This window comes from Dendrobates tinctorius, unplaced genomic scaffold (genome assembly GCF_039654945.1).
Source record: "Dendrobates tinctorius isolate UK_male_01 unplaced genomic scaffold, ASM3965494v1 ptg000136l, whole genome shotgun sequence".
Lineage (NCBI taxonomy): Eukaryota > Metazoa > Chordata > Amphibia > Anura > Dendrobatidae > Dendrobates > Dendrobates tinctorius.
The window spans coordinates 3,148,062-3,175,721 of NW_027361804.1; the positions used below are offsets into that span (position 1 = coordinate 3,148,062).

The 27,660-nt window shown below is 49.4% G+C and overlaps 1 protein-coding gene across 2 annotated transcripts in view; it reads left to right on the top strand.

Annotated features, from left to right (window-relative positions):
- Positions 1-21,393: 21,393 nt before the first annotated feature.
- The window catches only part of LOC141048470 (zinc finger CCCH-type antiviral protein 1-like), a 37,086-nt gene continuing 30,819 nt past the window's right edge, over positions 21,394-27,660 (top strand). Inside the window, exons 1-2 of one of the 2 annotated variants that reach the window (XM_073544057.1) lie at positions 21,394-21,761; positions 23,222-23,357. In XM_073544057.1, the coding sequence (XP_073400158.1) occupies positions 21,487-21,761; positions 23,222-23,357 (411 nt within the window). In that variant the 5' untranslated portion in view covers positions 21,394-21,486. The remainder of the gene's footprint in view (positions 21,762-23,221; positions 23,358-27,660) is intronic. The other variant, XM_073544056.1, reaches the window with a different exon arrangement.

Sequence of the window (27,660 nt, forward strand, 5' to 3'; positions counted from 1 at the left end):
GAGTCCTGGCTCTCTATTCAGTTGCTGTTGTGCCCAAGTCTTAGATGGGAGTAATGCATTTACAGCCAACTACTCCACCGGTGTCTGCTGCAGAACCATAAGTGTCCATACAACCTCAGGGACCGGGCCCCGGCCTTGCGCTGAGAACCTATAGGCAGGGTTCCTCTTCCAACCCACAACTCCTCTCTGTTCTCTCTATTCCTCTTTCCTATGGAAGCTTAGGTTGCAGGTCTACGTCCTTCTCCTTCTGTTCCTTTCCCGTGCCAGCTGGCTCAGATCACTGAGGCAGCTGCAACGCTCCTCCTCGGACCCGTCCTCAGACTCTCCTGACTGACTATCCTTCTCCAGACTGACCTCTAGACTGATCTGTAATTCTAAACCTTCTAAACCTCAACTCCACCCACCTCCCAGCACATCCAGTGTTCCATGCAGGGAACCACCAAGGCACTCCTAATATCTAGGAGGAGAGAGACACCTCACTGTGGATGTGCAGAAATACCCTGTTCTGTGGGATGAGAGAATTGGAGTGTGGAAAGGAGTTCCCAACTTACCTAGTTGGTGGGACACTACACCTTAGGAGAAGGTGCAGCACCTCTGTGGCGACTGAGCCTCAGGGGCGCCACATACCCCCCCATTAAACACAGCACGTCCGCGGGCTGCAAGACAACAAAGTTGACAGCACAGGAACATACATTTTTTATAATGCTGCATAAACAATTCTTATACTAAGCTTCCTAGCATAGGAGGTACGTATTCTTGAACGTTACAAACAATTCTTATTTAACTATCTAAGGTTCAAGTCAAAAAGTGCAGTTTTTCAATCTAAGTGCCATTGTCTGTGACTCACTATCACTTCAGTATTATTCAGCTTTCCTTCCCTAGTACACGTTTCTTTATCATTTTACTCTCTTCTAGATGCAAGACGCTGACTGCAAGTACCTGGTCCGTCACCTGTCTACTTTCAATTCTTTATTCTTAATTCTGTATCAAAACATTCTCAATTCTCTATCTAAAAGCCATTTCTCAGTTACTAGTACTCTTATAAAACACATTATCAAATACTTCACAGTAAAACATTCAACAATTATTTTTGTAAGTGCTGGACATTGCTCCCAGCCAGGATTTCTTGCCGTGTCCTTTGAGGTAGACATCATCTTCGAAAAGTGTCCATGCAAAACATCATCTTCGCAAAGTGTCTTTATGTAAAACCAAGAGAGAGCACCTAAAGAGGTGCAAGCTATTTACAAGAGAGTTTGTGATACACTCCAAGTTCATGATCACGGTAGTTCAAAATTGAAGAACGCTGCCACTGCAAAAACTAGGCAACAAAAGTGCTACCAGAAAAACAAAAACATGACGAACAAAAGGGCACAACAGGTGCAAACAAACAATCCTGGTTAACGAGATTTGTAAATCCTTATTGCTGATCTCTTCCTGGGGTTAAGGAAGCCGAATTGGAACTGTCACCATCCTGATTCTGATTTCTTGCAAAAAGGCCTTGAAGCTGTGGCAAAGGGAACCCATGATGCATCTCATCAACTGCTCCTCCTCGATAGGTGGTTCCGCTGTTCTGGTACGAGGTCTAGCTCCTAGGGCTTCTGCAACTTGTTGGCGCTGATAAGCTACTACCTGGGGACTTGGCAGTGAAGGGATCCTGAGATCACCGTCCCAAAACGATCCAGACCCTACTCTTCCCTGGAGATATCGGATCAGGCGTGCCAGCTCCAACCGTACCCCTAGCAGCAGGGACCTCCTCCGCCTCCCCATCAACCCATTAGGAAGGCCGGGGTATATACCTGAGAGTTCCCGGCGGTGCAGCCTCTGCTCCGGTGCAGGCGTGGTGGCAATAGGCGTTGCCCGGTGAGACACCGGGGACGGCGGTGGAGCCAATAGCAGCTCCGGTTCCGCGGGGGTCACTGGCAGGACCTGCGCAGCCGCGCCAGGTCCAGGCAGGAGCTTCTCTTCCTCCGCTTCAGCTCCCTGGGCTGTGTACAACTCCTCCGGTATTAGCGGCAAAGAAGGGACAGAGTACGCTGCTGGTGGCATGGCAGCGGCTCCAAGCTCCACAGGGTCTGCCAGGGAAAGGTCCGGTGCAGCAGCGGCGGGTACCGGTGAAGCGGGTACCGCAGGCGTAGGCCCTTCCTGGGCGCGCTGCAAGTTCAATGTCCATAGCGCTTCTCGCCTCAGTCGCAGGCGGCGCGTCAGCTGGATAATCTCATCCTCCAGCTGTTGGTGATTCATCCCTGAGATCGGGTCGGAGCCTTCAGCCATGGCGCCGGGGAGATCCGTTTCCCCGCGCTCCTCAGGCCACCTTCCCTCACTCTCCAAAATGGCGTTCTGGCGTTCTTCTTCCTGCCTCGGCCCCTTTCCCGCCACTGGCTTCTTCTGCCCCTCCTTCCGGGGGCGGCGTCTTCCTCCAGCGCCTCCATTCCAAGCCAGTATACGAACCCCTCGGGGGGTGGGCCATGTCGCTGTCACATAGTAATTCAGGCAGGGAAGGCCCAATACTCTTCGCGGTCTTTTCCTAGGACCTCCCATCTCTTCACGCCCTTCTTCTCCGCGCCAGCAGCCATTTCTAATGTCCATTTTACAGTCTATTAAATTAGGTCTTCTGCACATTTTCAAAAGTATAAAGTCTCACAAATTTCAGGCGCACAGGACCCAATGGAATCGGGTCTCGTCATCCCGTTCGTGACGCCAAAATTGGGTCGCCCTCCCAGGGCTGCGGGGTACTCGGTACCGGGCCGGTGTCAGTGGGATGTGTCACAGCAGTGGTGACCCGGTTTGTGGCCCTGGGCGCCCAAGTAATGGGGAAATGTAGTTAATGGAATGGAATAGTTCGTGACGCCACCTGTGCTGTTTGGCAAGCAAGATGTTAAGCCAACGCTGCGTGCAGATCCTCTGGGGCTGATGGTGTGTTGCAGCATAGATGGTGTAGCTCCCCACAGGTGAAGCTGTAACCCCAGAGCAGTGTAATGGCAATAGATGAGAATAGGCGCAGGCGGTGTGAAGAATGCTGGTACCCAGATGTAGCGGTGCTGACGGTGTTAGCGCACAAAAGAATGGAAGACACCAGGGCTTGCAGTTCCAAAGCTTTACTCACAGTCCGTGGTACACACTGGTGCCTGCCTCCGTGCCGTGTCCTCCGGGGCAGAGACTCAGTCAACCTCCCGGACAAGTCAGGATTCTCCTCTCCAACACTCCGCCAACATGTGCCTCTCCTGAACGACTCCTCTATTGCGCCTTAAGGTGTGAAGAGCTCCAGTACCGTGGTACTCTGGAGTTCCTCCTGTCAGATGTTCCTAACAACTCTACTTGTATGGCAGACAGCTGTAGCCTCTCTCAGGGACTCCCTTCTCCGGAGTCCTGGCTCTCTATTCAGTTGCTGTTGTGCCCAAGTCTTAGATGGGAGTAATGCATTTACAGCCAACTACTCCACCGGTGTCTGCTGCAGAACCATAAGTGTCCATACAACCTCGGGGACCGGGTCCCGGCCTTGCGCTTAGAACCTATAGGCAGGGTTCCTCTTCCAACCCACAACTCCTCTCTGTTCTCTCTACTCCTCTTTCCTGTGGAAGCTTAGGTTGCAGGTCTACGTCCTTCTCCTTCTGCTCCTTTCCCGTGCCAGCTGGCTCAGGTCACTGAGGCAGCTGCAGCACTCCTTCTCCTAGGACCCGTCCTCAGACTCTCCTGACTGACTATCCTTCTCCAGACTGACCTCTAGACTGATCTGTAATTCTAAACCTTCCAAACATTTTATATGTATCTCAACTCCACCCACCTCCCAGCACATCCAGTGTTCCATGCAGGGAACCACCAAGGCACTCCTAATGTCTAGGAGGAGAGAGACAACTCACTGTGGATGTGCAGAACTACTCTGTTGTGTGGGGTGCGAGTGTTGGAGTGTGGAAAGGAGTTCCCAACTTACCTAGTTGGTGGGACACTACACCTTAGGAGAAGGTGCAGTACCTCTGTGGCGACTGAGCCTCAGGGGCGCCACATATACACTGCACAGTACCACTCCTCCTGTCCTGTATATATACACTGCACAGTACCACTCCTCCTGTCCTGTATATATACACTGCACAGTACCACTCCTCCTGTCCTGTATATATACACTGCACAGTACCTCTCCTCCTGTCCTGTATATATACACTGCACAGTACCCCTCCTCCTGTATATATACACTGCACAGTACCACTCCTCCTGTATATATACACTGCACAGTACCACTCATCCTGTCCTGTATATATACACTGCACAGTACCCCTCCTCCTGTATATATACACTGCACAGTACCACCTCTCCTGTATATATACACTGCACAGTACCGCTCCTCCTGTATATATACACTGCACAGTACCGCTCCTCCTGTATATATACACTGCACAGTACCCCTCCTCCTGTATATATACACTGCACAGTACCCCTCCTCCTGTATATATACACTGAACAGTACCACTCCTCCTGTGTATATATACTGCACAGTACCACTCCTCCTGTGTATATATACTGCACAGTACCACTCCTCCTGTATATATACACTGCACAGTACCACTCCTCCTGTATATATACACTGCACAGTACCACTCCTCCTCTATATATACACTGCACAGTACCACTCCTCATCTATATATACTGCACAGTACCACTCCTCCTCTATATATACACTGCACAGTACCACTCCTCCTGTATATATACACTGCACAGTACCACTCCTCCTGTATATATACACTGCACAGTACCGCTCCTCCTGTATATATACACTGCACAGTACCACTCCTCCTGTATATACACACTGCACAGTACCACTCCTCCTGTATATATACACTGAACAGTACCACTCCTCCTGTGTATATATATACACTGCACAGTACCGCTCTGTCACGCCGCCCTCGGGCTCGGGGCCTGCTGTCCAGGCCTCGGCCACCAGGAGACGCCGGACTGACATGTCGTCGTCGATCTCGGGGCCTGCTGTTCCGCCCTCAACCACTAGGAGGCGCTGTGGCTCGCGCCCGAGTGAGGGCGGCAACAATGAAAGGGCTTCTGCGCAGGCGTCTACTGGACGCAGACTCCGCTCCTCTGTCAGTCATGAAGGGGCTGGTGCATCATCATCAGGTCTGGTCCTGGGGGCGGTCCTGATGACATCACCAGCCCGGGAGCCTGTGAGGGACGACCTGATCCCTCAAATACCTTGGGACTGGGCTTGCAAGCCGCCGGATATATTCTTGGTTCCCCTACGTGTTACTTGTGATTGCCTATCGTTAACTCCGACCTCAGCCTGAACTTCTGACTACTCTGTTGCCTGCTGTTTTTGTACCTTGCATTTCTCCTGATTACTGACGCTGACCTTGGCCTGGATTCCTGACCCCCTCTACTGCCTGACGATTTTGTACCTCCGCTACTCTCCCGGTTTTTGACCTCTGCCTGGACTCTCGACTCTGCCTCTGCCTGCCGTTTCTGTACCTCCGCTGCTCGCCTGGTTTCCGACTCCATTTCTGGCTCCCTTCCTGCTGTTCTATTGCGACCGTTCTGCTCTGGCACTCTGCTCCTGTTCAGACAGCGCTTCCTGGGCTCTGCAGTAAATCCAGATCCCTGTATAGGGGTAAAGGGTGTCGGTGCTACTCGGGGCGCTGCCTGTCTGCAGCCCAGACTTGAAGACGGACGCGACATTATATCCGGCCCAAATAAAACTGTCTCTTGTGTGTGTGTGTGTGTGTGTATATATATATATCACACCTATATAAAGACAGTTTCTCTGAATTTTTTTTTTCTTTCCTCTCTTGCCTGAGCTGATTGTTGGCCTAAAACACCTGTTACTAAGCCTCAGTATACAGCCTGGAGGATCAGTCTCACCTTCCTGCTCGAGCATGCTGCAGTTAGGAGACTCCAGGTGTGATGTACAATGCCCGAAGATATGTTTTCTGTTGCAATGTGCTAACAAATCCTCCATCCTAGGACATTGTAAACTGTCAGTAGTAGGAATTCTTTCCCCCCAGGTTTTATCAACCCTGCCACTTCCTCTGGAAGAGCAGGAATGTTAATTAGCTAGACCATCTTCCTCACACCATTTGGCTTCTCTCAGCTGAAAGAGAAAAAAAGTGCGGGAACTAAACTCTTTGTTTGAAACCAGGAGTTTGAATAAAACAATAAGGGATTGTCCCGCGAAAACCATACCCAGCAGAAATATAAAAATCATATTTCTGCGATCCGAGCAGACCCAGCTTCGCTGTGGTGCCTGTTGCAAAACTCTCGGATGTCCAGAACCTGAGATATGATTTGCGCCCAAATGGACGGTCATATCGCATAGATGTTTGATGTTTTCTTGATGGGCTCATTACGCTGGGAAACATGATACCACTGATGAGTCCATACCAGCTTCTCCCATAAAGTTATAGCTAATCTAAGTTTTGTAGCCAAAACATAACTTGGATAAGAGAGGTGGGATCAACCCAGAATGCACCTCTCTGTGATGTCACATAGGAAAGTCTATAAGGCATTCCCTGGCAGAACCAGCTCAGAACAGCTCAAGTCGTCGTGCTAGAAAGATCCAGATGAGCGGAGAAGTGCAGCTCCGCCTCCACCCACCTTAGCCGCATGGTCTGCCTAAGGAACAATATGGAACTGTGAGTGTAATCTCTTTGTTTTCTCCACTTTTATTTTATACCTGTACTGTACATATTTTATGTCTCAATTTTATAGCAACTTTTATCTGTAATCACTGTCCTCTTTCGGAAAATAAATGAAATTATTTAGATCTGTCTCCATGCTCTAAGAATCGAACTATACGCCTTTGATAGATAATCGCTACTAATTCAAGGGGTTTGCCACGGACCCTCTTAATTTAACACTGTGAATTAAGTAACCGTGACTGGTGGCAGCGCATTGTGTACGGCTATTACGGCTTGCTGGCAGTCTAGAAGGGTCTTATATTGCTGAGTAAGGGGCTTCAGCCACAGCATTGATAATTCCCTTACTGCAGAAGCCTAATTGCCGGTTCACAACAGGCAGCCCGTCCGGCGACTAATTATCCTAGGTGCAGTTCCCTGACTGACCTGAGGGTAAGGGGGGCGCCGGAGAGCTGCGAGTTCCAAAGTGGAACTGAGAAAGTGGGATATACATAAATCCCCGCAGTACTTGGAAGATTGATAGCAGTGGTGGGGCATCCAAATTAAACTCCCCCTGCGGCAAATTGTAGAGCGAGATTAGCTTGCTGGATATTTTTGGTCACATGGTGCCAGTGTTGGGATAACTAAGATAAGCCCCACTGCGCCTGTGATAGCCGTGTGCCGGCATTGTGTCACGTCCCTCCGTCCGCTGATACACCCGTGTCAGTGGTGGGACTGTGACATGGTGACACAGGGTCCGCTGTCCGTCGCGTTTTGGTGGCAGCGGGACTCCCGTTAGTGTCGCCCGTAAGTGGACGAACGGCGGTGGGCTGTTCGTCACATATTGGTGGCAGCGCGGTGGGATCATCCTAGAGCATTAGTGATTTGGTTTGAGCAATCATTCCTCTCACTAAAAACCTGCACGGTTCCTGCGGGAATCCTGCATCATAGGTTTTGGAGAACAGACTCAGTGGTTACTAGTTCTGAGACATTTGTGTGTACGTACAAGTATTCCCTCCCATTTCTTCGTTTTTCTTTTTCTATCTTTTATTTGGCAACCATGGCGGCAAAAGGAGAACCTTGGTACAACCGGCAGACAAAGGAAGTTCTTGCTGGGTTATGCACGTACCAAGGCCTTGACGCCACGAACAAAAACAGAGCTCAAATGATCGCGGCTCTAGTGCAGCTGGACAACGACCAGAATCCAGCGAGCGCAGAAGTTGGCCCAAGTGGCAATGGGGCTGCAGCAGAGGCTCCACTCCTGAGCGCTGGCCCCACATTCAACCAGGACGGGGTGGACCCCTATCTGCAAATGGCCTTGGACGCACTCCCCGCCGAAGACAGTGATGGGCGGGTGAGGCTGATCCAGCAATATCGGCAGGAGGCCCAAGCCGAGCGTCAAGCCCAGGCTGAGAGAGCTGAGCGCCGAGCGGAGGCTGAGAGAGCAGAGCAGCGAGCCGAGAGGGAGGCGCAGAGGGCCCATGAACTGGAGGTACTCCAGCGGGGTGGGAATGCCCCCACAGCCCGAAGCAGTGAGCCCAGCAGCGTCCAGACTCCTAAACCCCGGCCAGAGCATTTTCCCGTGATGGAAAAGGATGGGGACTTGGACACATTTCTGCGAGCCTTTGAGAAAGCCTGCAGACAGTACCAGCTGCCTAGAGACCAATGGGCAAGGTACTTGACCCCAGGGCTAAAAGGCAAAGCCCTGGAGGCATTTGCTTCTCTTCCGCCAGAAGCCGATGACGACTATGACGCCATAAAGCAGGCGCTGATCGCCAAATACCGGCTGACACCTGAGGTATACCGAAAGAAGTTCCGACACCTCCAACGTGGCCCACACGATAGCTACAGTGATGTGGTGCAAGGACTCAGGACCCACTTTGACCAGTGGATCCATGGACTGTCCGTTGAAACCTTTGAGCAGCTACGGGACCTGATGATCAAAGACCAGTTCCTGCATCTCTGCCCAGCTGAGGTCCGACAGTTCATCCTGGACCGCGAACCAACGAACGCGGACAAAGCGGCGCAGATCGCCGACAACCACGAGGCCAACCGGAAGCCCGAGACGCGGAGGCCAGTCGCCACCAGCTGGAAAGGGGGTAAGCCAGCAACCAACCCCAATGCCCCAGCTAGCCATCCCTCCGGAGGCCCAGTCCCTGTTGCCAACAGCAGGCCGGCTACTGACAGTCGCCTGTGTCACCACTGCCAGCGGCCTGGTCACTTCTTTTACACCTGTCCGAATAGGCCGAAGAACCCCCCAGCCAAGGCCCCCGGGCCCAACGCCTCTGTTCTTTTGGTGGGAGGTGTGGTTGGGAGGGCTGACGACAACGTTCAACCTGTTCAGGTGGGGGCCCGTCTTGCTACAGGCCTCAAGGACACCGGGGCTGAACGAACCCTCATCCGTCCTGGACTGGCGGCCCCTGAAGAGTTTGTTGAGGGGAAAACCCTGACTGTCACCGGGATTGGAGGCACCCGTTGTCCCTTGCCAGTGGCACGAGTTTTTCTTGACTGGGGTGCCGGGAGCGGGTTGAGGGAGGTGGGAGTGTCTGAAAACCTGCCCACTGATGTTTTATTGGGGACTGACTTGGGGAGGATGGTTGCATACTATGTCCCTGACACCCTTCCCCAAACTGATAATAAGGGTAACGTTAACCCTGATGATGTTGATGATGGGAAACTGAATGTGTTACCTGCTAATGCCTTGATGAGTAATGATGCAACTAACAACCATTCTTTCCCAAGGTATGATGCTGATGCTGATGTGAATGTACCAAAGCAAACTGATAACCATTCTTTTCCTAGGAATGATGATGTTGATGTATCTGTGCCGACTGAACCCGTTAACCCTTTCTTTGAAACGGTAGATGTGTCCACAGGTACCGAGGTGCTCAGCCCCGTCACTCTGCGGAGTGAGACGGCTGAGGAACCCCTGGCAGGAGCAAGCAACGGTGCTCAAGAGAATGGGGAGGTGCATGGGGACCATGAGGAAGGTAATGCCATGCAGCTGACCAGTGCCACCGAGGAAGGTAACTGGCCCATAAGTAGCACTGCTCCTAAAGTGTTGGGGGTGGATGGGGAGGTAGAGCCCAGGGCAGCACCAGCTGGTGGGTCTGAAGAAATCCCCAGGGAGACAGCATACATAGCAGCTGTCACACGCAGTCAGAGTGCCCAGATCGCAGGTAACGCACTGTCTTCTGGACCCTCTGCTGCTACAGGAGAGACTGAACCAGAGGTGAACCCAGAGCCGGTTCCAGAGGGTCCCAGTAAAGAAGGGACCCTGACGTCACTTCTGGCAGCCTCCAGCATGGAGTTCCAGGCTGCTCTGCACTCAGATGCCAGCCTGGAGAAATTGAGAGGTCTCGCCGAGACGCCCACCTCCAAGTCTGATAAGGAGAGGGTGTTCTGGGAACGAGGAAGGTTGTACCGGGAGACAGTACCCGGAGATCCTAAAAAGGAGTGGTTGAGGGAAAGACAGCTGGTCGTCCCCTATCAGTTCAGAACTGAGTTGTTGCGGATTGCCCATGAGATTCCACTCGCTGGACACTTGGGGATCAGCAAAACAAAGGCACGGCTGTCTCAACACTTCTATTGGCCCAAGATGGGGACAGATGTAACACACTACTGCCGCTCCTGCGCCACCTGTCAAAAAGTGGGTAAGGCGGGGCCTGCTCTTAAGGCTCCCCTTATTCCTTTGCCGGTGATAGAGGAGCCTTTCCAGAGAATCGCGGTGGACATTGTAGGACCGCTGTCCGTCCCCAGCAGCTCCGGAAAGCGATACATTCTCACCGTGGTAGACTACGCTACCCGGTACCCAGAGGCAGTAGCTCTGTCTTCAACCAGGGCAGATAAGGTGGCTGACGCACTGGTGACCATCTTTTCAAGGGTAGGATTTCCCAGGGAGATGCTTACCGATCAAGGGCCCCAATTCATGTCTCGCCTAATGGAGGCGCTCTGTGAGAAAATGCAGGTGACGCAGCTGGTATCGAGTCCGTATCACCCACAGACTAATGGTTTGTGTGAACGCTTCAACGGTACCCTCAAACAGATGCTCCGCATACTGGTTGAGACCCAAGGGCGCGACTGGGAGCGGTACCTCCCACACCTGCTGTTCGCTTACAGAGAAGTTCCGCAGGCCTCGACCGGGTTCTCCCCCTTCGAGCTCCTGTATGGCAGGCGAGTCCGGGGACCCCTTGGGTTGATAAGAGAATCCTGGGAAGATGAGCAAAACCCCACAGAAGTGTCCATCGTGGATTATGTCATGCGCTTCCGTGACAAGATGCAGACCTTGACGCAGTTGGTGCATGACAACATGACGCAGGCTCAGGCTGACCAGAAGCACTGGTACGACCAGAACGCCCGGGAGCGGACTTACCAGGTGGGTCAAAAGGTGTGGGCGCTGGTCCCTGTACCAACGGATAAGCTTCAGGCAGCCTGGGAAGGCCCGTACGTCGTCCACCAACAGCTCAACCCGGTCACCTACGTGGTCACGCTTGACCATGCTCGGGGTAGGCGCAAGGCCTTTCACGTCAACATGCTGAAGGCGCACTACGAACGTGAAGCTTGCATCCTACCGGTCTGCAATCTGCCAGAGGATGGGGAGGAAGATCCCCTCCTGGACATGCTGGCCCAGGCCAAGGCCGATGGGTCCATTGAGGACATGGAGATAAGTGGTTCGCTCACCGTGTCCCAGCGGTTGCAGTTGATGGCCACCCTGGAACTCTTCCGGCCCGTGTTCACCAACCGTCCTGGGAGGACGGAGTTAGCGGTTCATGAGGTGGACACCGGGAATCATGCCCCATTACGGCGAACACCTTATCGGATCTCTGAAACGGTGCAACAAGTCATGCGCCAAGAGGTCGATGAGATGTTAAGGCTGGGAGTGATTCGACGGTCAAAAGGTGCGTGGGCTTCACCTGTAGTCCTCGTGCCTAAAAAGGATCGAACCACCCGGTTCTGCGTGGACTACAGGGGGCTTAACGCCATCACAACCTCTGATGCCCACCCAATGCCGCGCATCGAGGATCTGCTCGAGCGGTTGACAAACGCCAACTACATATCCATCATGGATTTGAGTCGGGGATACTGGCAGATTCCCCTGAGCCCTGAGGCGCAGGAGAAATCCGCCTTTATCACCCCCTTTGGACTGTACGAGTCCACGGTCATGCCCTTCGGCATGAAGAATGCCCCTGCCACTTTCCAGCGGATGGTCAACCACCTGCTTCGGGGACTGGAGGAGTACGCCGTGGCGTACTTAGACGATATTGCCGTCTTCAGTTCCACCTGGGAGGAACACCTTCAGCACCTCCAGGAGGTGCTCAAGCGTCTTCACCAGGCAGGCCTGACCATCAAGCCGGGGAAGTGCCAGATAGGCATGCGCAAGGTCCACTACCTGGGGCACCGGGTAGGCGGGGGTTCCATGAGTCCGGAGCCAGAAAAAGTGGACGCAATCGTGTCCTGGCCCACCCCCAGGACCAAGAAACAGGTGAAGTCCTTCTTGGGCACTGCAGGGTACTATAGGCGGTTCGTACAGGACTATAGCGCCCTTGCCAAACCCTTGACTGACCTCACCAAGCAGAGGCTACCCCAAACAGTCAACTGGACAGATGACTGTGAGGCGGCTTTCCAAGCTTTGAAAGCAGCCCTGTGCAACTCTCCAGTGTTGAGAGCAGTCGACAGCAGTCGCCCGTTTCTGGTACAGACCGACGCCAGCGAGTTTGGCCTCGGTGCTGTGCTTAGCCAGGTCGACTCGGGGGACCAAGAGCACCCCGTGTTGTACCTGAGCCGGAAACTTTTGCCGAGGGAAGTGGCATACTCGACCATCGAGAAGGAGTGTCTGGCCATGGTGTGGGCACTGCAGCGTTTGCAGCCCTACCTGTACGGGCGCGCCTTCACGGTGGTAACTGACCACAACCCTCTGAGCTGGTTGCACACAGTGTCCGGAACCAATGGAAGATTGCTCCGCTGGAGCCTTGCCCTTCAACAGTACGATTTTACTGTAAAACACAGGAAGGGCAGTGAAAACGGCAATGCCGATGGGTTGTCCCGCCGGGGCGAACCCGCTGAGGTGCGCATGGCAGATTACCGAGAGGTAATGCCTCCTTAGCGCCCTCTTAAGGGGGGAGGTGTGATGTACAATGCCCGAAGATATGTTTTCTGTTGCAATGTGCTAACAAATCCTCCATCCTAGGACATTGTAAACTGTCAGTAGTAGGAATTCTTTCCCCCCAGGTTTTATCAACCCTGCCACTTCCTCTGGAAGAGCAGGAATGTTAATTAGCTAGACCATCTTCCTCACACCATTTGGCTTCTCTCAGCTGAAAGAGAAAAAAAGTGCGGGAACTAAACTCTTTGTTTGAAACCAGGAGTTTGAATAAAACAATAAGGGATTGTCCCGCGAAAACCATACCCAGCAGAAATATAAAAATCATATTTCTGCGATCCGAGCAGACCCAGCTTCGCTGTGGTGCCTGTTGCAAAACTCTCGGATGTCCAGAACCTGAGATATGATTTGCGCCCAAATGGACGGTCATATCGCATAGATGTTTGATGTTTTCTTGATGGGCTCATTACGCTGGGAAACATGATACCACTGATGAGTCCATACCAGCTTCTCCCATAAAGTTATAGCTAATCTAAGTTTTGTAGCCAAAACATAACTTGGATAAGAGAGGTGGGATCAACCCAGAATGCACCTCTCTGTGATGTCACATAGGAAAGTCTATAAGGCATTCCCTGGCAGAACCAGCTCAGAACAGCTCAAGTCGTCGTGCTAGAAAGATCCAGATGAGCGGAGAAGTGCAGCTCCGCCTCCACCCACCTTAGCCGCATGCTCTGCCTAAGGAACAATATGGAACTGTGAGTGTAATCTCTTTGTTTTCTCCACTTTTATTTTATACCTGTACTGTACATATTTTATGTCTCAATTTTATAGCAACTTTTATCTGTAATCACTGTCCTCTTTCGGAAAATAAATGAAATTATTTAGATCTGTCTCCATGCTCTAAGAATCGAACTATACGCCTTTGATAGATAATCGCTACTAATTCAAGGGGTTTGCCACGGACCCTCTTAATTTAACACTGTGAATTAAGTAACCGTGACTGGTGGCAGCGCATTGTGTACGGCTATTACGGCTTGCTGGCAGTCTAGAAGGGTCTTATATTGCTGAATAAGGGGCTTCAGCCACAGCATTGATAATTCCCTTACTGCAGAAGCCTAATTGCCGGTTCACAACAGGCAGCCCGTCCGGCGACTAATTATCCTAGGTGCAGTTCCCTGACTGACCTGAGGGTAAGGGGGGCGCCGGAGAGCTGCGAGTTCCAAAGTGGAACTGAGAAAGTGGGATATACATAAATCCCCGCAGTACTTGGAAGATTGATAGCAGTGGTGGGGCATCCAAATTAAACTCCCCCTGCGGCAAATTGTAGAGCGAGATTAGCTTGCTGGATATTTTTGGTCACATGGTGCCAGTGTTGGGATAACTAAGATAAGCCCCACTGCGCCTGTGATAGCCGTGTGCCGGCATTGTGTCACGTCCCTCCGTCCGCTGATACACCCGTGTCAGTGGTGGGACTGTGACATAGTGGTGACACAGGGTCCGCTGTCCGTCGCGTTTTGGTGGCAGCGGGACTCCCGTTAGTGTCGCCCGTAAGTGGACGAACGGCGGTGGGCTGTTCGTCACACTAGGGACAAAGCTGAACGTCAGAGATCCGTACCCCGGGAACATCAGCCTCTGAGCAGCTCTGGCTATGGTTGCGCAGAGGCTCAGGTATTGCCCGCAGATGCGGCCAAAGTTTTACTACCTATTTCATTGTATTTTGGTCAGGATTCTCTGTGTTTAAAAGCCTATGTCGATAGCGGGTCTGAAGGGAATTTTATGGACTCTTTTGCTGCTAAAAAACTTGGTGTCCCACTACTGAAACTTAATATTCCAATTAAAACCACGGCTATTAATGGCACATCCATTATTCAGGAGGGGGTTAAATTTGTTACTGCTAAGATAACCATGTCAGTAGGAGCACTACATACTGAGCTTATTTCCTTTTTTGTGTTGGACAATCTATCTTCTGCAGTCATTTTGGGGATGCCGTGGCTACGTCAACATAACCCTGTCATTGACTGGCACCTGGGTGATGTGGTGCGCTGGAGTTCCCAATGCCAGGATAATTGCATGTCTGTAGCAGTAAATCAAACCAAGCTAAGAAAACACCCCTTCATACCGTTTGCTCTCAGGGATTATGGAGATGTCTTTTCCGTTATAGAGTCTGAGAAACTACCACCCCACAGAGAGTATGATTGTCCTATAAACCTAATTCCAGATGCCCGTCTTCCAAAAGGGAGAATATTTAATCTCTCTGGTCCAGAGCGTCAGGCCATGAATGAGTACATAGCGGATAGCTTAAGAAAGGGGTTCATTAGACCATCTATTTCACCAGTTGGAGCTGGCTTCTTCTTTGTAGAGAAGAAAGATGGTGGTCTCAGACCCTGCATTGACTACCGGGAATTAAACGCAATCACTATAAAGAACCAGTACCCGCTTCCACTCATCCCGGATCTTTTTAATCAGCTAATTGGAGCCCGTTGGTTTACTAAACTTGACCTCCGGGGGGCATACAATCTAGTCCGCATAAGAGACGGCGATGAGTGGAAGACAGCGTTTAATACACCTCTTGGTCACTTTGAGTACCTAGTAATGCCTTTCGGACTCAGCAATGCTCCTGCAGTGTTTCAGCACTTTGTAAACGATATTTTCAGGGACATCTGTGGTGTGTATGTCGTTGTGTACTTGGATGACATTTTGATTTACTCCACTGACCCTGTGACACACGCTCAACACGTCCGTTCTGTGCTGCAGAGACTGCGGGAGAACTCCTTGTTTGCTAAGTTGGAGAAATGTGTCTTTTTCGCTGAGGAGGTACAATTTTTGGGGTACATGGTCTCAGGCAGGGGGTTCCGCATGGATCCTGCCAAGATCCAACCTATTAAGGCGTGGGTGCAACCCAAATCGCTGAAAGCACTGCAGCGATTTTTGGGATTTGCCAATTACTACCGTAAGTTTATCAGGAGTTTTTCTGAGATTGCCAAGCCACTCACGGATCTAACCCGGAAGGGGGCGGACGTGACCAACTGGAATCCCGAGGCCATTCAAGCATTTTCTACGTTAAAAGAATGCTTTGTGGCCAACCCGGTTTTAGTACAACCTGACTTAGACCGCCCATTTATTGTGGAGGTGGATGCCTCCGAAGTCGGAGTGGGAGCAGTGCTATCGCAAGGCACTGCAGCCCTCACTCAGCTGCGCCCATGTGCTTTTTTTTCCCGAAAGTTCTCTGCCACAGAGAAGAACTATGATATTGGGAATCGGGAATTACTAGCAATCAAATGGGCCTTCGAGGAATGGCGTCACTTTCTCGAAGGCGCCAAACACAAGGTCACCGTCATTACAGACCACAAAAACCTGACCTACCTGGAGTCAGCTAAAAGACTGAATTCCAGGCAGGCCAGGTGGGCCTTGTTCTTTTCAAGGTTCGATTTTTTTTTTTTTTTGGTCACCTTTCGCCCTGGCACGAAAAATGTGAGGGCCGATGCCCTCTCTCGCAGTTTTTGCCCCACACAAGCCGAAGACTGTGAACCCGTTCCGATATTAGCCAATGGGATCGTCGTGTCGGCAGTTTCCTTGGACCTTCTGGAGGAGATCCGTAGGTCTCCGGAACGAGCTCCTGACACTACACCCCCCCAAAAATTGTTTGTTCCGAATTCCTTTCGCCTTCAAGTTCTTAAAGAGTCACATGACTCTGTTCTGGCAGGTCATCCTGGGCTCAATAATACCACCAGGTTGGTAACTAGGAACTTTTGGTGGCCGACGATGGTCAAGGATTGTAAGAACTATGTTTCAGCATGTGAAGTCTGTGCCCGCGCCAAATCCACCCATAATCGCCCTGCTGGCTGGCTTCAGTCCTTGCCCACCCCTGAGAGTCCATGGACCCACATCTCCATGGACTTCATCACGGACCTGCCGACCTCAGATGGGAAAACATGTATTTGGGTGGTGGTAGAGAGGTTCAGCAAACAGTGCCATTTTATTCCCCTGTCTGGCTTACCTAACTCCGAAACCTTGAGCAAATTGTTCCTTGTGCACATTGTACGTCTTCATGGTGTTCCGTCAAATATTGTGTCCGACAGAGGTACCCAGTTCGTCTCAAAATTCTGGAGGGCGTTCTGTAAACGCATCGGTGTTGAGTTATCCTTCTCCTCGGCCTACCACCCCGAAACAAATGGGCAAACCGAACGTGCTAATCAAGCTCTGGAGCAATACCTCCGTTGTTACGTGTCAGGACACCAGTCCGACTGGGTAGAACACCTGCCATTGGCTGAGTTTGCCTTAAATAATCGCTACCAGGACTCCATTAAAACTACCCCTTTTTTTTGTAACCTTGGATTGCATCCGCGCTTTGGGTCGTTCTCGGCTAGGATGTCGGAGCTCCCTGGGGTACAGAAAAACATACATCGCTTGAAAACAATATGGTCTGAAGTAAATAAGAATTTGAAAGGGGCTCAAGTTAGACAGGCTTCAGCTGCAAACAAACGACGGTCCAAGGGGCCGCACTTGGGGGTTGGGGACAAGGTTTGGCTTTCGACTAAAAACATCAAACTGAAACTACCGTCTGCCAAACTGGGTCCCAGATTTATCGGCCCATATGAAATTATAGAAGTGGTTAACCCGGTAGCCTTCTGTTTGAAACTTCCGCAGTCATTTAAATTACCTAACGTGTTCCACAAGTCTCTCCTCAAACTGTATCGCTCCCCAATTCACCCTGTCCAGTCCCCTCCTCCTCCTGTTTCGGTCGGAGGGTCCTTGGAGTATGAAGTCCAGGGTATCCTTGACTCCCGCCTTGTGAGAGACTCCATACAGTATCTTATACACTGGAAGGGCTACGGCCCGGAGGAGAGGTCCTGGGTCCCCGCAAGGAACATCCATGCCAAGGCATTAATTAGGAGATTTCATCTCCTTCACCCTGACAAACCGGGTTTTGAGGGTCCGGAGGCCCCTCCTGGAGAGGGGGGTACTGTCACGTCGCCGTCAGACTCGGGACCCGCAGTTCCGCCCTCAGCCACTAGGAGGCGACGGACTGTCACGCCGCCCTCGGGCTCGGGGCCTGCTGTCCAGGCCTCGGCCACCAGGAGACGCCGGACTGACATGTCGTCGTCGATCTCGGGGCCTGCTGTTCCGCCCTCAACCACTAGGAGGCGCCGTGGCTCGCGCCCGAGTGAGGGCGGCAACAATGAAAGGGCTTCTGCGCAGGCGTCTACTGGACGCAGACTCCGCTCCTCTGTCAGTCATGAAGGGGCTGGTGCATCATCATCTGGCCTGGTCCTGGGGGCGGTCCTGATGACATCACCAGCCCGGGAGCCTGTGAGGGACGACCTGATCCCTCAAATACCTTGGGACTGGGCTTGCAAGCCGCCGGATATATTCTTGGTTCCCCTACGTGTTACTTGTGATTGCCTATCGTTAACTCCGACCTCAGCCTGAACTTCTGACTACTCTGTTGCCTGCTGTTTTTGTACCTTGCATTTCTCCTGATTACTGACGCTGACCTTGGCCTGGATTCCTGACCCCCTCTACTGCCTGACGATTTTGTACCTCCGCTACTCTCCCGGTTTTTGACCTCTGCCTGGACTCTCGACTCTGCCTCTGCCTGCCGTTTCTGTACCTCCGCTGCTCGCCTGGTTTCCGACTCCATTTTTGGCTCCCTTCCTGCTGTTCTATTGCGACCGTTCTGCTCTGGCACTCTGCTCCTGTTCAGACAGCGCTTCCTGGGCTCTGCAGTAAATCCAGATCCCTGTATAGGGGTTAAGGGTGTCGGTGCTACTCGGGGCGCTGTCTGTCTGCAGCCCAGACCCGCAGACGGACGCGACACGCTCCTCCTGTGTATATATACACTGCACAGTACCGCTCCTCCTGTATATATACTGCACAGTACCGCTCCTCCTGTATATATACACTGCACAGTACCGCTCCTCCTGTATATATACACTGCACAGTACCGCTCCTCCTGTATATATACACTGCACAGTACCGCTCCTCCTGTATATATACACTGCACAGTACCGCTCCTCCTGTATATATACACTGCACAGTACCGCTCCTCTTGTATATATACACAGCACAGTACCGCTCCTCCTGTATATATACACTGCACAGTACCGCTCCTCCTGTATATATACACCGCACAGTACCACTCCTCCTGTATATATACACTGCACAGTACCGCTCCTCCTGTATATACACTGCACAGTACCACTCCTCCTGTATATATACACTGCACAGTACCGCTCCTCCTGTATATATACTGCACAGTACCACTCCTCCTGTATATATACACTGCACAGTACCACTCCTCCTGTATATATACACTGCACAGTACCACTCCTCCTGTATATATACACTGCACAGTACCCCTCCTCCTGTATATATACACTGCACAGTACCCCTCCTCCTGTATATATACACTGCACAGTACCACTCCTCCTGTATATATACACTGCACAGTACCACTCCTCCTGTATATATACACTGCACAGTACCCCTCCTCCTGTATATATACACTGCACAGTACCCCTCCTCCTGTATATATACACTGCACAGTACCACTCCTCCTGTATATATACACTGCACAGTACCCCTCCTCCTGTATATATACACTGCACAGTACCCCTCCTCCTGTATATATACACTGCACAGTACCACTCCTCCTGTATATACACACTGCACAGTACCACTCCTCCTGTATATACACACTGCACAGTACCACTCCTCCTGTATATACACACTGCACAGTACCGCTCCTCCTGTATATATACTGCACAGTACCACTCCACCTGTATATATACTGCACAGTACCACTCCTCCTGTATATACACTGCACAGTACCACTCCTCCTGTATATATACACTGCACAGTACCACTCCTCCTGTATATACACTGCACAGTACCACTCCTCCTGTATATATACACTGCACAGTACCACTCCTCCTGTATATATACACTGCACAGCACCACTCCTCCTGTATATATACACTGCACAGTACCACTCCTCCTGTATATATACACTGCACAGTACCACTCCTCCTGTATATATACACTGCACAGTACCACTCCTCCTGTATATATACACTGCACAGTACCACTCCACCTGTATATATACTGCACAGTACCACTCCTCCTGTATATACACTGCACAGTACCACTCCTCCTGTATATATACACTGCACAGTACCGCTCCTCCTGTATATATACACTGCACAGTACCGCTCCTCCTGTATATATACACTGCACAGTACCGCTCCTCCTGTATATATACACTGCACAGTACCACTCCTCCTGTATATATACACTGCACAGTACCACTCCTCCTGTATATATACACTGCACAGTACCACTCCTCCTGTATATATACACTGCACAGCACCACTCCTCCTGTATATATACACTGCACAGTACCACTCCTCCTGTATATATACACTGCACAGTACCACTCCTCCTGTATATATACACTGCACAGTACCACTCCTCCTGTATATATACACTGCACAGTACCACTCCTCCTGTATATATACACTGCACAGTACCACTCCTCCTGTATATATACACTGCACAGTACCACTCCTCCTGTATATATACACTGCACAGTACCACTCCTCCTGTATATATACACCGCACAGTACCGCTCCTCCTGTATATATACACTGCACAGCACCACTCCTCCTGTATATATATATATACACTGCACAGTACCGCTCCTCCTGTATATATACACTGCACAGTACCACTCCTCCTGTATATATACACTGCACAGTACCACTCCTCCTGTATATATACACTGCACAGCACCACTCCTCCTGTATATATACACTGCACAGCACCACTCCTCCTGTATATATATATATACACTGCACAGTACCACTCCTCCTGTATATATACACTGCACAGTACCGCTCCTCCTGTATATATACACTGCACAGTACCACTCCTCCTGTATATATACACTGCACAGTACCACTCCTCCTGTATATATACACTGCACAGCACCACTCCTCCTGTATATATATATATACACTGCACAGTACCGCTCCTCCTGTATATATACACTGCACAGCACCACTCCTCCTGTATATATATACTGCACAGCACCACTCCTCCTGTATATATATATATACACTGCACAGTACCACTCCTCCTGTATATATACACTGCACAGTACCGCTCCTCCTGTATATATACACTGCACAGTACCACTCCTCCTGTATATATACACTGCACAGTACCGCTCCTCCTGTATATATACACTGCACAGTACCGCTCCTCCTGTATATATACACTGCACAGTACCGCTCCTCCTGTATATATACACTGCACAGTACCACTCCTCCTGTATATATACACTGCACAGTACCACTCCTCCTGTATATATACACTGCACAGTACCGCTCCTCCTGTATATATACACTGCACAGTACCACTCCTCCTGTATATATACACTGCACAGTACCACTCCTCCTGTATATATACACTGCACAGTACCGCTCCTCCTGTATATATACACTGCACAGTACCGCTCCTCCTGTATATATACACTGCACAGTACCACTCCTCCTGTATATATACACTGCACAGTACCGCTCCTCCTGTATATATACACTGCACAGCACCACTCCTCCTGTATATATACACTGGCCTCTCTAGCTGGAATCTTGCTTTCCAGTTTCGGTTCTCGTCAGCCTTGTGCAGGATCCTCCCTCTTCAGACAATCAGTGATCAGTCAGCTCTCAGCCTCCAGGCAGCGCCTGTGTTACCAGGATCACAAAATCCATCGGATCCATGTCGGACCCCACAGTCACCTCATATCTGACCAAGCTCCTTTGCTCACATGGGGGTCGTCTACCCAGGGATCAGTTGTCTGGATTCTTGGAGCTTCCTCCAGAGCAGATTGAGCAAATTCTGCGTGATGAACCCCAGAAGTTCTCGATGATTGGGGATCTTGTTCTGGCCCGAAACCCTGTGAGAATCTGCTCCAAATATCTGAAGGATGAAACAGAGGAGGAGTGCGACAAGCTGCACCTGTGCCGATACTACCTACAGGACAAGTGCAGGAGGTGAGTAACCAGGGAGTAATGTACAGGACAGGAGGTGGTGACCGGGGAGTAATGTACAGGACAGGAGGTGGTGACCGGGGAGTAATGTACAGGACAGGAGGTGGTGACCGGGGAGTAATGTACAGGACAGGAGGTGGTGACCAGGGAGTAATGTACAGGACAGGAGGTGGTGACCGGGGAGTAATGTACAGGACGGGAGGTGGTGACCAGGGAGTAATGTACAGGACAGGAGGTGGTGACCGGGGAGTAATGTACAGGACAGGAGGTGAGTAACCAGGGAGTAATGTACAGGACAGGAGGTGGTGACCAGGGAGTAATGTACAGGACAGGAGGTGAGTAACCAGGGAGTAATGTACAGGACGGGAGGTGGGTGACCGGGGAGTAATGTACAGGACAGGAGGTGGTGACCGGGGAGTAATGTACAGGACGGGAGGTGGGTGACCGGGGAGTAATGTACAGGACAGGAGGTGGTGACCGGGGAGTAATGTACAGGACAGGAGGTGAGTAACCAGGGAGTAATGTACAGGACAGGAGGTGAGTAACCAGGGAGTAATGTACAGGACAGGAGGTGGTGACCGGGGAGTAATGGACAGGACAGGAGGTGAGTAACCAGGGAGTAATGTACGGGACAGGAGGTGGTGACCGGGGAGTAATGTACAGGACAGGAGGTGGTGACCGGGGAGTAATGGACAGGAGGTGGTGACCAGGGAGTAATGTACAGGACAGGAGGTGAGTAACCAGGGAGTAATGTACAGGACAGGAGGTGGTGACCGGGGAGTAATGTACAGGACGGGAGGTGGGTGACCGGGGAGTAATGTACAGGACAGGAGGTGGTGACCGGGGAGTAATGGACAGGAGGTGGTGACCAGGGAGTAATGTACAGGACAGGAGGTGAGTAACCAGGGAGTAATGTACAGGACAGGAGGTGGTGACCGGGGAGTAATGTACAGGACAGGAGGTGGTGACCGGGGAGTAATGGACAGGAGGTGGTGACCAGGGAGTAATGTACAGGACGGGAGGTGGGTGACCGGGGAGTAATGTACAGGACGGGAGGTGGGTGACCGGGGAGTAATGTACAGGACAGGAGGTGGGTGACCGGGGAGTAATGTACAGGACGGGAGGTGGGTGACCGGGGAGTAATGTACAGGACGGGAGGTGGGTGACCGGGGAGTAATGCACAGGACGGGAGGTGGGTGACCGGGGAGTAATGCACAGGACGGGAGGTGGTGACCGGGGAGTAATGTACAGGACGGGAGGTGGGTGACCAGGGAGTAATGTACAGGGCAGGAGGTGGGTGGGTGACCGGGGAGTAATGTACAGGGCAGGAGGTGGTTGTATACATATAATTATACATAACGTATATATTTATTATTTTGGGTTCTCACTGAGAGCGCAGAAATATGATATATATAACATAATCATTTATATAACATCTTTATCATACATTCCTTTTGTTTCAGAAAACACTGCAAGTTTTCTCATGATATTACAACAGATCATAACCGATTGATTTTGAAAAACAAAGAAATTTGTGGATTGAATATAGAAGAGATAAAAGTTCTCCTGCTCCAGAATGACAGCCAGATTCTGCCGGAGGTCAGTGCAACACAGCAGAGATAATAAAGACATCTCTGAGCAAAGATTAACGCAGATAACTTCCGTATATACTCGAGTATAAGTCGACCCCCCCTAATTTTGCCACAAAAACCTAGGAAAACTTATTGACTCGAGTATAACCCTAGGGTGGAAAATGCAGCAGCTACTGGTAAATTTAAAAAATAAAAATAGATACCAATAAAAGTAAAATTAATTGAGACATCAGTAGGTTAAACATTTTTGAATATCCATATTGAATCAGGAGCCCCATATAATGCTCCATATAGTTCAAGATGGCCCCATAAGATGCTCCATACAAAATACGCCCCATATAATGCTGCACAAAGCATAATGGTGGTCCTATAAGATGCTCCATACAAAATATGCCCTATATAATGCTGCACAAAGGTTAATAATGGCCCCATAAGATGCTCCATACAAAAAATATGCCCCATATAATGCTCCATACAGTACATGATGGGCCCCATAATATGCTCCATACAAAATACGCCCCATATAATGCTGCACAAAGGTTAATAATGGCCCCATATGATGCTCCATAGAATAATATGCCCCATATGCTTCTCCATAAAGGTTATGGCCTGATATGCTGCTCCATAGATTATGCCCCATATGCTGCTCCCTAAATGTTATGCCCCCATAAGATGCTCCACAGAATAGGCCCCATATGCTGCTGCTGTGAATAAAAGAAAAAATGACATACTCACCTCTGGTCACAGGGGGCCAGGTGCCAGTGTCCTGAGCAGCCAGGGACACCGGTGCGCTATGGGGGACAGGTGTCGGTGTCATCGCTGGCTCAGGCCCCGGCACCTGCGATATTTACCTGTCCCCGTTCCACCACCGCGTGTCGCTCTGCCTTCCGAGTCCTCTGTCAGTGACTGTTCAGGCAGTGGGTGCGTCGCGCACTAACTGCGTCATCATGCCCTCTGACCTGAACGTCACTGTAGAAGACACGGAGGACAGAGCGGCGCGCAGCGGTGGAACGGGGACAGGTGAATATCGCATATACTCACCTCCTCCTGGCACGTCTCTGCAGCCCCTGCTTCTCCCATGGTCTCTGGCGCTGCAGCTCTCCCTTCCTTCAGTGGTCACGTGGTACCGCGCATTAAAGCATGAATATGTGCATATTCATGACTTTAATGAGCGGTACCACGTGACGGCTGAACATTCGCTGGAGACCATGGAAAAGGAAGGGCTGCAGAGATGTGCCAGGAGGGGGTGAGTATGATCTGACACCCATGCTCTTCCGCCGACCGCCTGGTGTATATGACTCAAGTATAAACCGAGAGGGGGCACTTTCAACCTTAAAAAATGGGCTTAAAATCTCGGCTTATACTCGAATATATACAGTAATACAAAATGTACCGTCTTTAGTCTCGCATTTCAGTATGACAACAGGGATACAACTCTTCCATCTCATCCAGTTCTATCAACACAATCAAGGCTCAAAATTACCAGAATACTGCTCCCTATGTACAAGAATATAACTACTACAATACTGCCCCTATGTACAAGAATATAACTACTATAATACTGCCCCCTATGTACAAGAATATAACTACTACAATACTGCCCCTATGTACAAGAATATAACTACTATAATACTGCCCCTATGTACAAGAATAAAACTACTATAATACTGCCCCCTATGTACAAGAATATAACTACTACAATACTGCCCCTATGTACAAGAATATAACTACTATAATACTGCCCCTATGTACAAGAATATAACTACTATAATACTGCCCCTATATACAAGAATATAACTACTATAATACTGCCCCTATATACAAGAATATAACTACTATAATACTGCCCCCTATGTACAAGAATATAACTACTATAATACTGCCCCTATGTACAAGAATATAACTACTATAATACTGCTCCTATGTACAAGAATATAACTACTATAATACTGCTCCTATGTACAAGAATATAACTACTATAATACTGCCCCTATATACAAGAATATAACTACTATAATACTGCCCCCTATGTACAAGAATATAACTACTATAATACTGCCCCTATATACAAGAATATAACTACTATAATACTGCCCCCTATGTACAAGAATATAACTACTACAATACTGCCCCTATGTACAAGAATATAACTACTATAATACTGCCCCTATGTACAAGAATAAAACTACTATAATACTGCCCCCTATGTACAAGAATATAACTACTACAATACTGCCCCTATGTACAAGAATATAACTACTATAATACTGCCCCTATGTACAAGAATATAACTACTATAATACTGCCCCTATATACAAGAATATAACTACTATAATACTGCCCCCTATATACAAGAATATAACTACTATAATACTGCTCCTATGTACAAGAATATAACTACTATAATACTGCCCCTATATACAAGAATATAACTACTATAATACTGCCCCCTATGTACAAGAATATAACTACTATAATACTGCTCCTATGTACAAGAATATAACTACTATAATACTGCCCCTATATACAAGAATATAACTACTATAATACTGCCCCCTATGTACAAGAATATAACTACTATAATACTGCCCCCTATGTACAAGAATATAATTACTATAATACTGCCCCTATATACAAGAATATAACTACTATAATACTGCCCCCTATGTACAAGAATATAACTACTATAATACTGCCCCTATGTACAAGAATATAACTACTATAATACTGCTCCTATGTACAAGAATATAACTACTATAATACTGCTCCTATGTACAAGAATATAACTACTATAATACTGCCCCTATATACAAGAATATAACTACTATAATACTGCCCCCTATGTACAAGAATATAACTACTATAATACTGCCCCTATATACAAGAATATAACTACTATAATACTGCTCCTATGTACAAGAATATAACTACTATAATACTGCCCCTATGTACAAGAATATAACTACTATAATACTGCCCCTATATACAAGAATATAACTACTATAATACTGCCCCTATGTACAAGAATATAACTACTATAATACTGCCCCTATATACAAGAATATAACTACTATAATACTGCCCCCTATGTACAAGAATATAACTACTATAATACTGCCCCTATGTACAAGAATATAACTACTATAATACTGCCCCCTATGTACAAGAATATAACTACTATAATACTGCTCCTATGTACAAGAATATAACTACTATAATACTGCCCCTATGTACAAGAATATAACTACTAACTACTGCCCCATGTACAGTCATGGCCAAAAGTTTTGACAATGACACAAATATTATATTGTCACATGATCTGCTGGCCTCTGGTTTTTATGTGTGTTTGTCAGATGTTTTTATCACATACAGAAATATAATTGCAATCATATTATGAGTAACAGAAGGTTATATTGACAGAATGAGTTAATGCAGCAAGCCAATATTTGCAGTGTTGACCCTTCTTCTTCAGGACCTCAGCAATTCTCCCTGGCATGCTCTCAATCATCTTCTGGATCAAATCCTGACTGATCGCAGTCCATTCTTGCAAAATCAATGCTTTTATTTTGTCTGAATTTGAAGGTTTTTGTTTGTCCACCCGTCTCTTGATGATTGACCACAAGTTCTCAATGGGGTTAAGATCTGGGGAGTTTCCAGGCCATTGTCCCAAAATCTCTGTTTTGTTCCCTGAGCCATTTAGTTATCACCTTTGCTTTATGGCAAGGTGCTCCATCATGTTGAAAACGGCATTGTTGATCGCCAAACTGCTCTTGGACGGTTGGGAGAAGTTGCTCTTGGAGGACATTCTGGTACCATTCTTTATTCATGGCTGTGTTTTTAGGCAAGACTGAGAGAGAGCCCATTCCCTTGGCTGAGAAGCCACCCCACACATGAATGGTTTCAGGATGCTTGACAGTTGGCATGAGACAAGACTGGTGGTAGCGCTCACCTGGTCTTCTCCGAATAAGCCGTTTTCCAGATGTCCCAAACAATCGAAAAGGGGATTCATCAGAGAAAATGACTTTACCCCAGTCCTCAGCAGTCCACTCCCTGTACCTCTTGCAGAATATCAGTCTGTCCATGATGTTTTTTCTGGAGAGAAGTGGCTTCTTTGCTGCCCTCCTTGAGACCAGGCCTTGCTCCAAGAGTCTCCGCCTCACAGTGCGTGCAGATGCACTCACACCTGCCTGCTGCCATTCCTGAGCAAGCTCTGCACTGCTGGTAGCCCGATCCCGCAGCTGAAACACTTTTAAGAGACGGTCCTGGCACTTGCTGGTCTTTCTTGGGCGCCCTGGAGCCTTTTTGGCAAC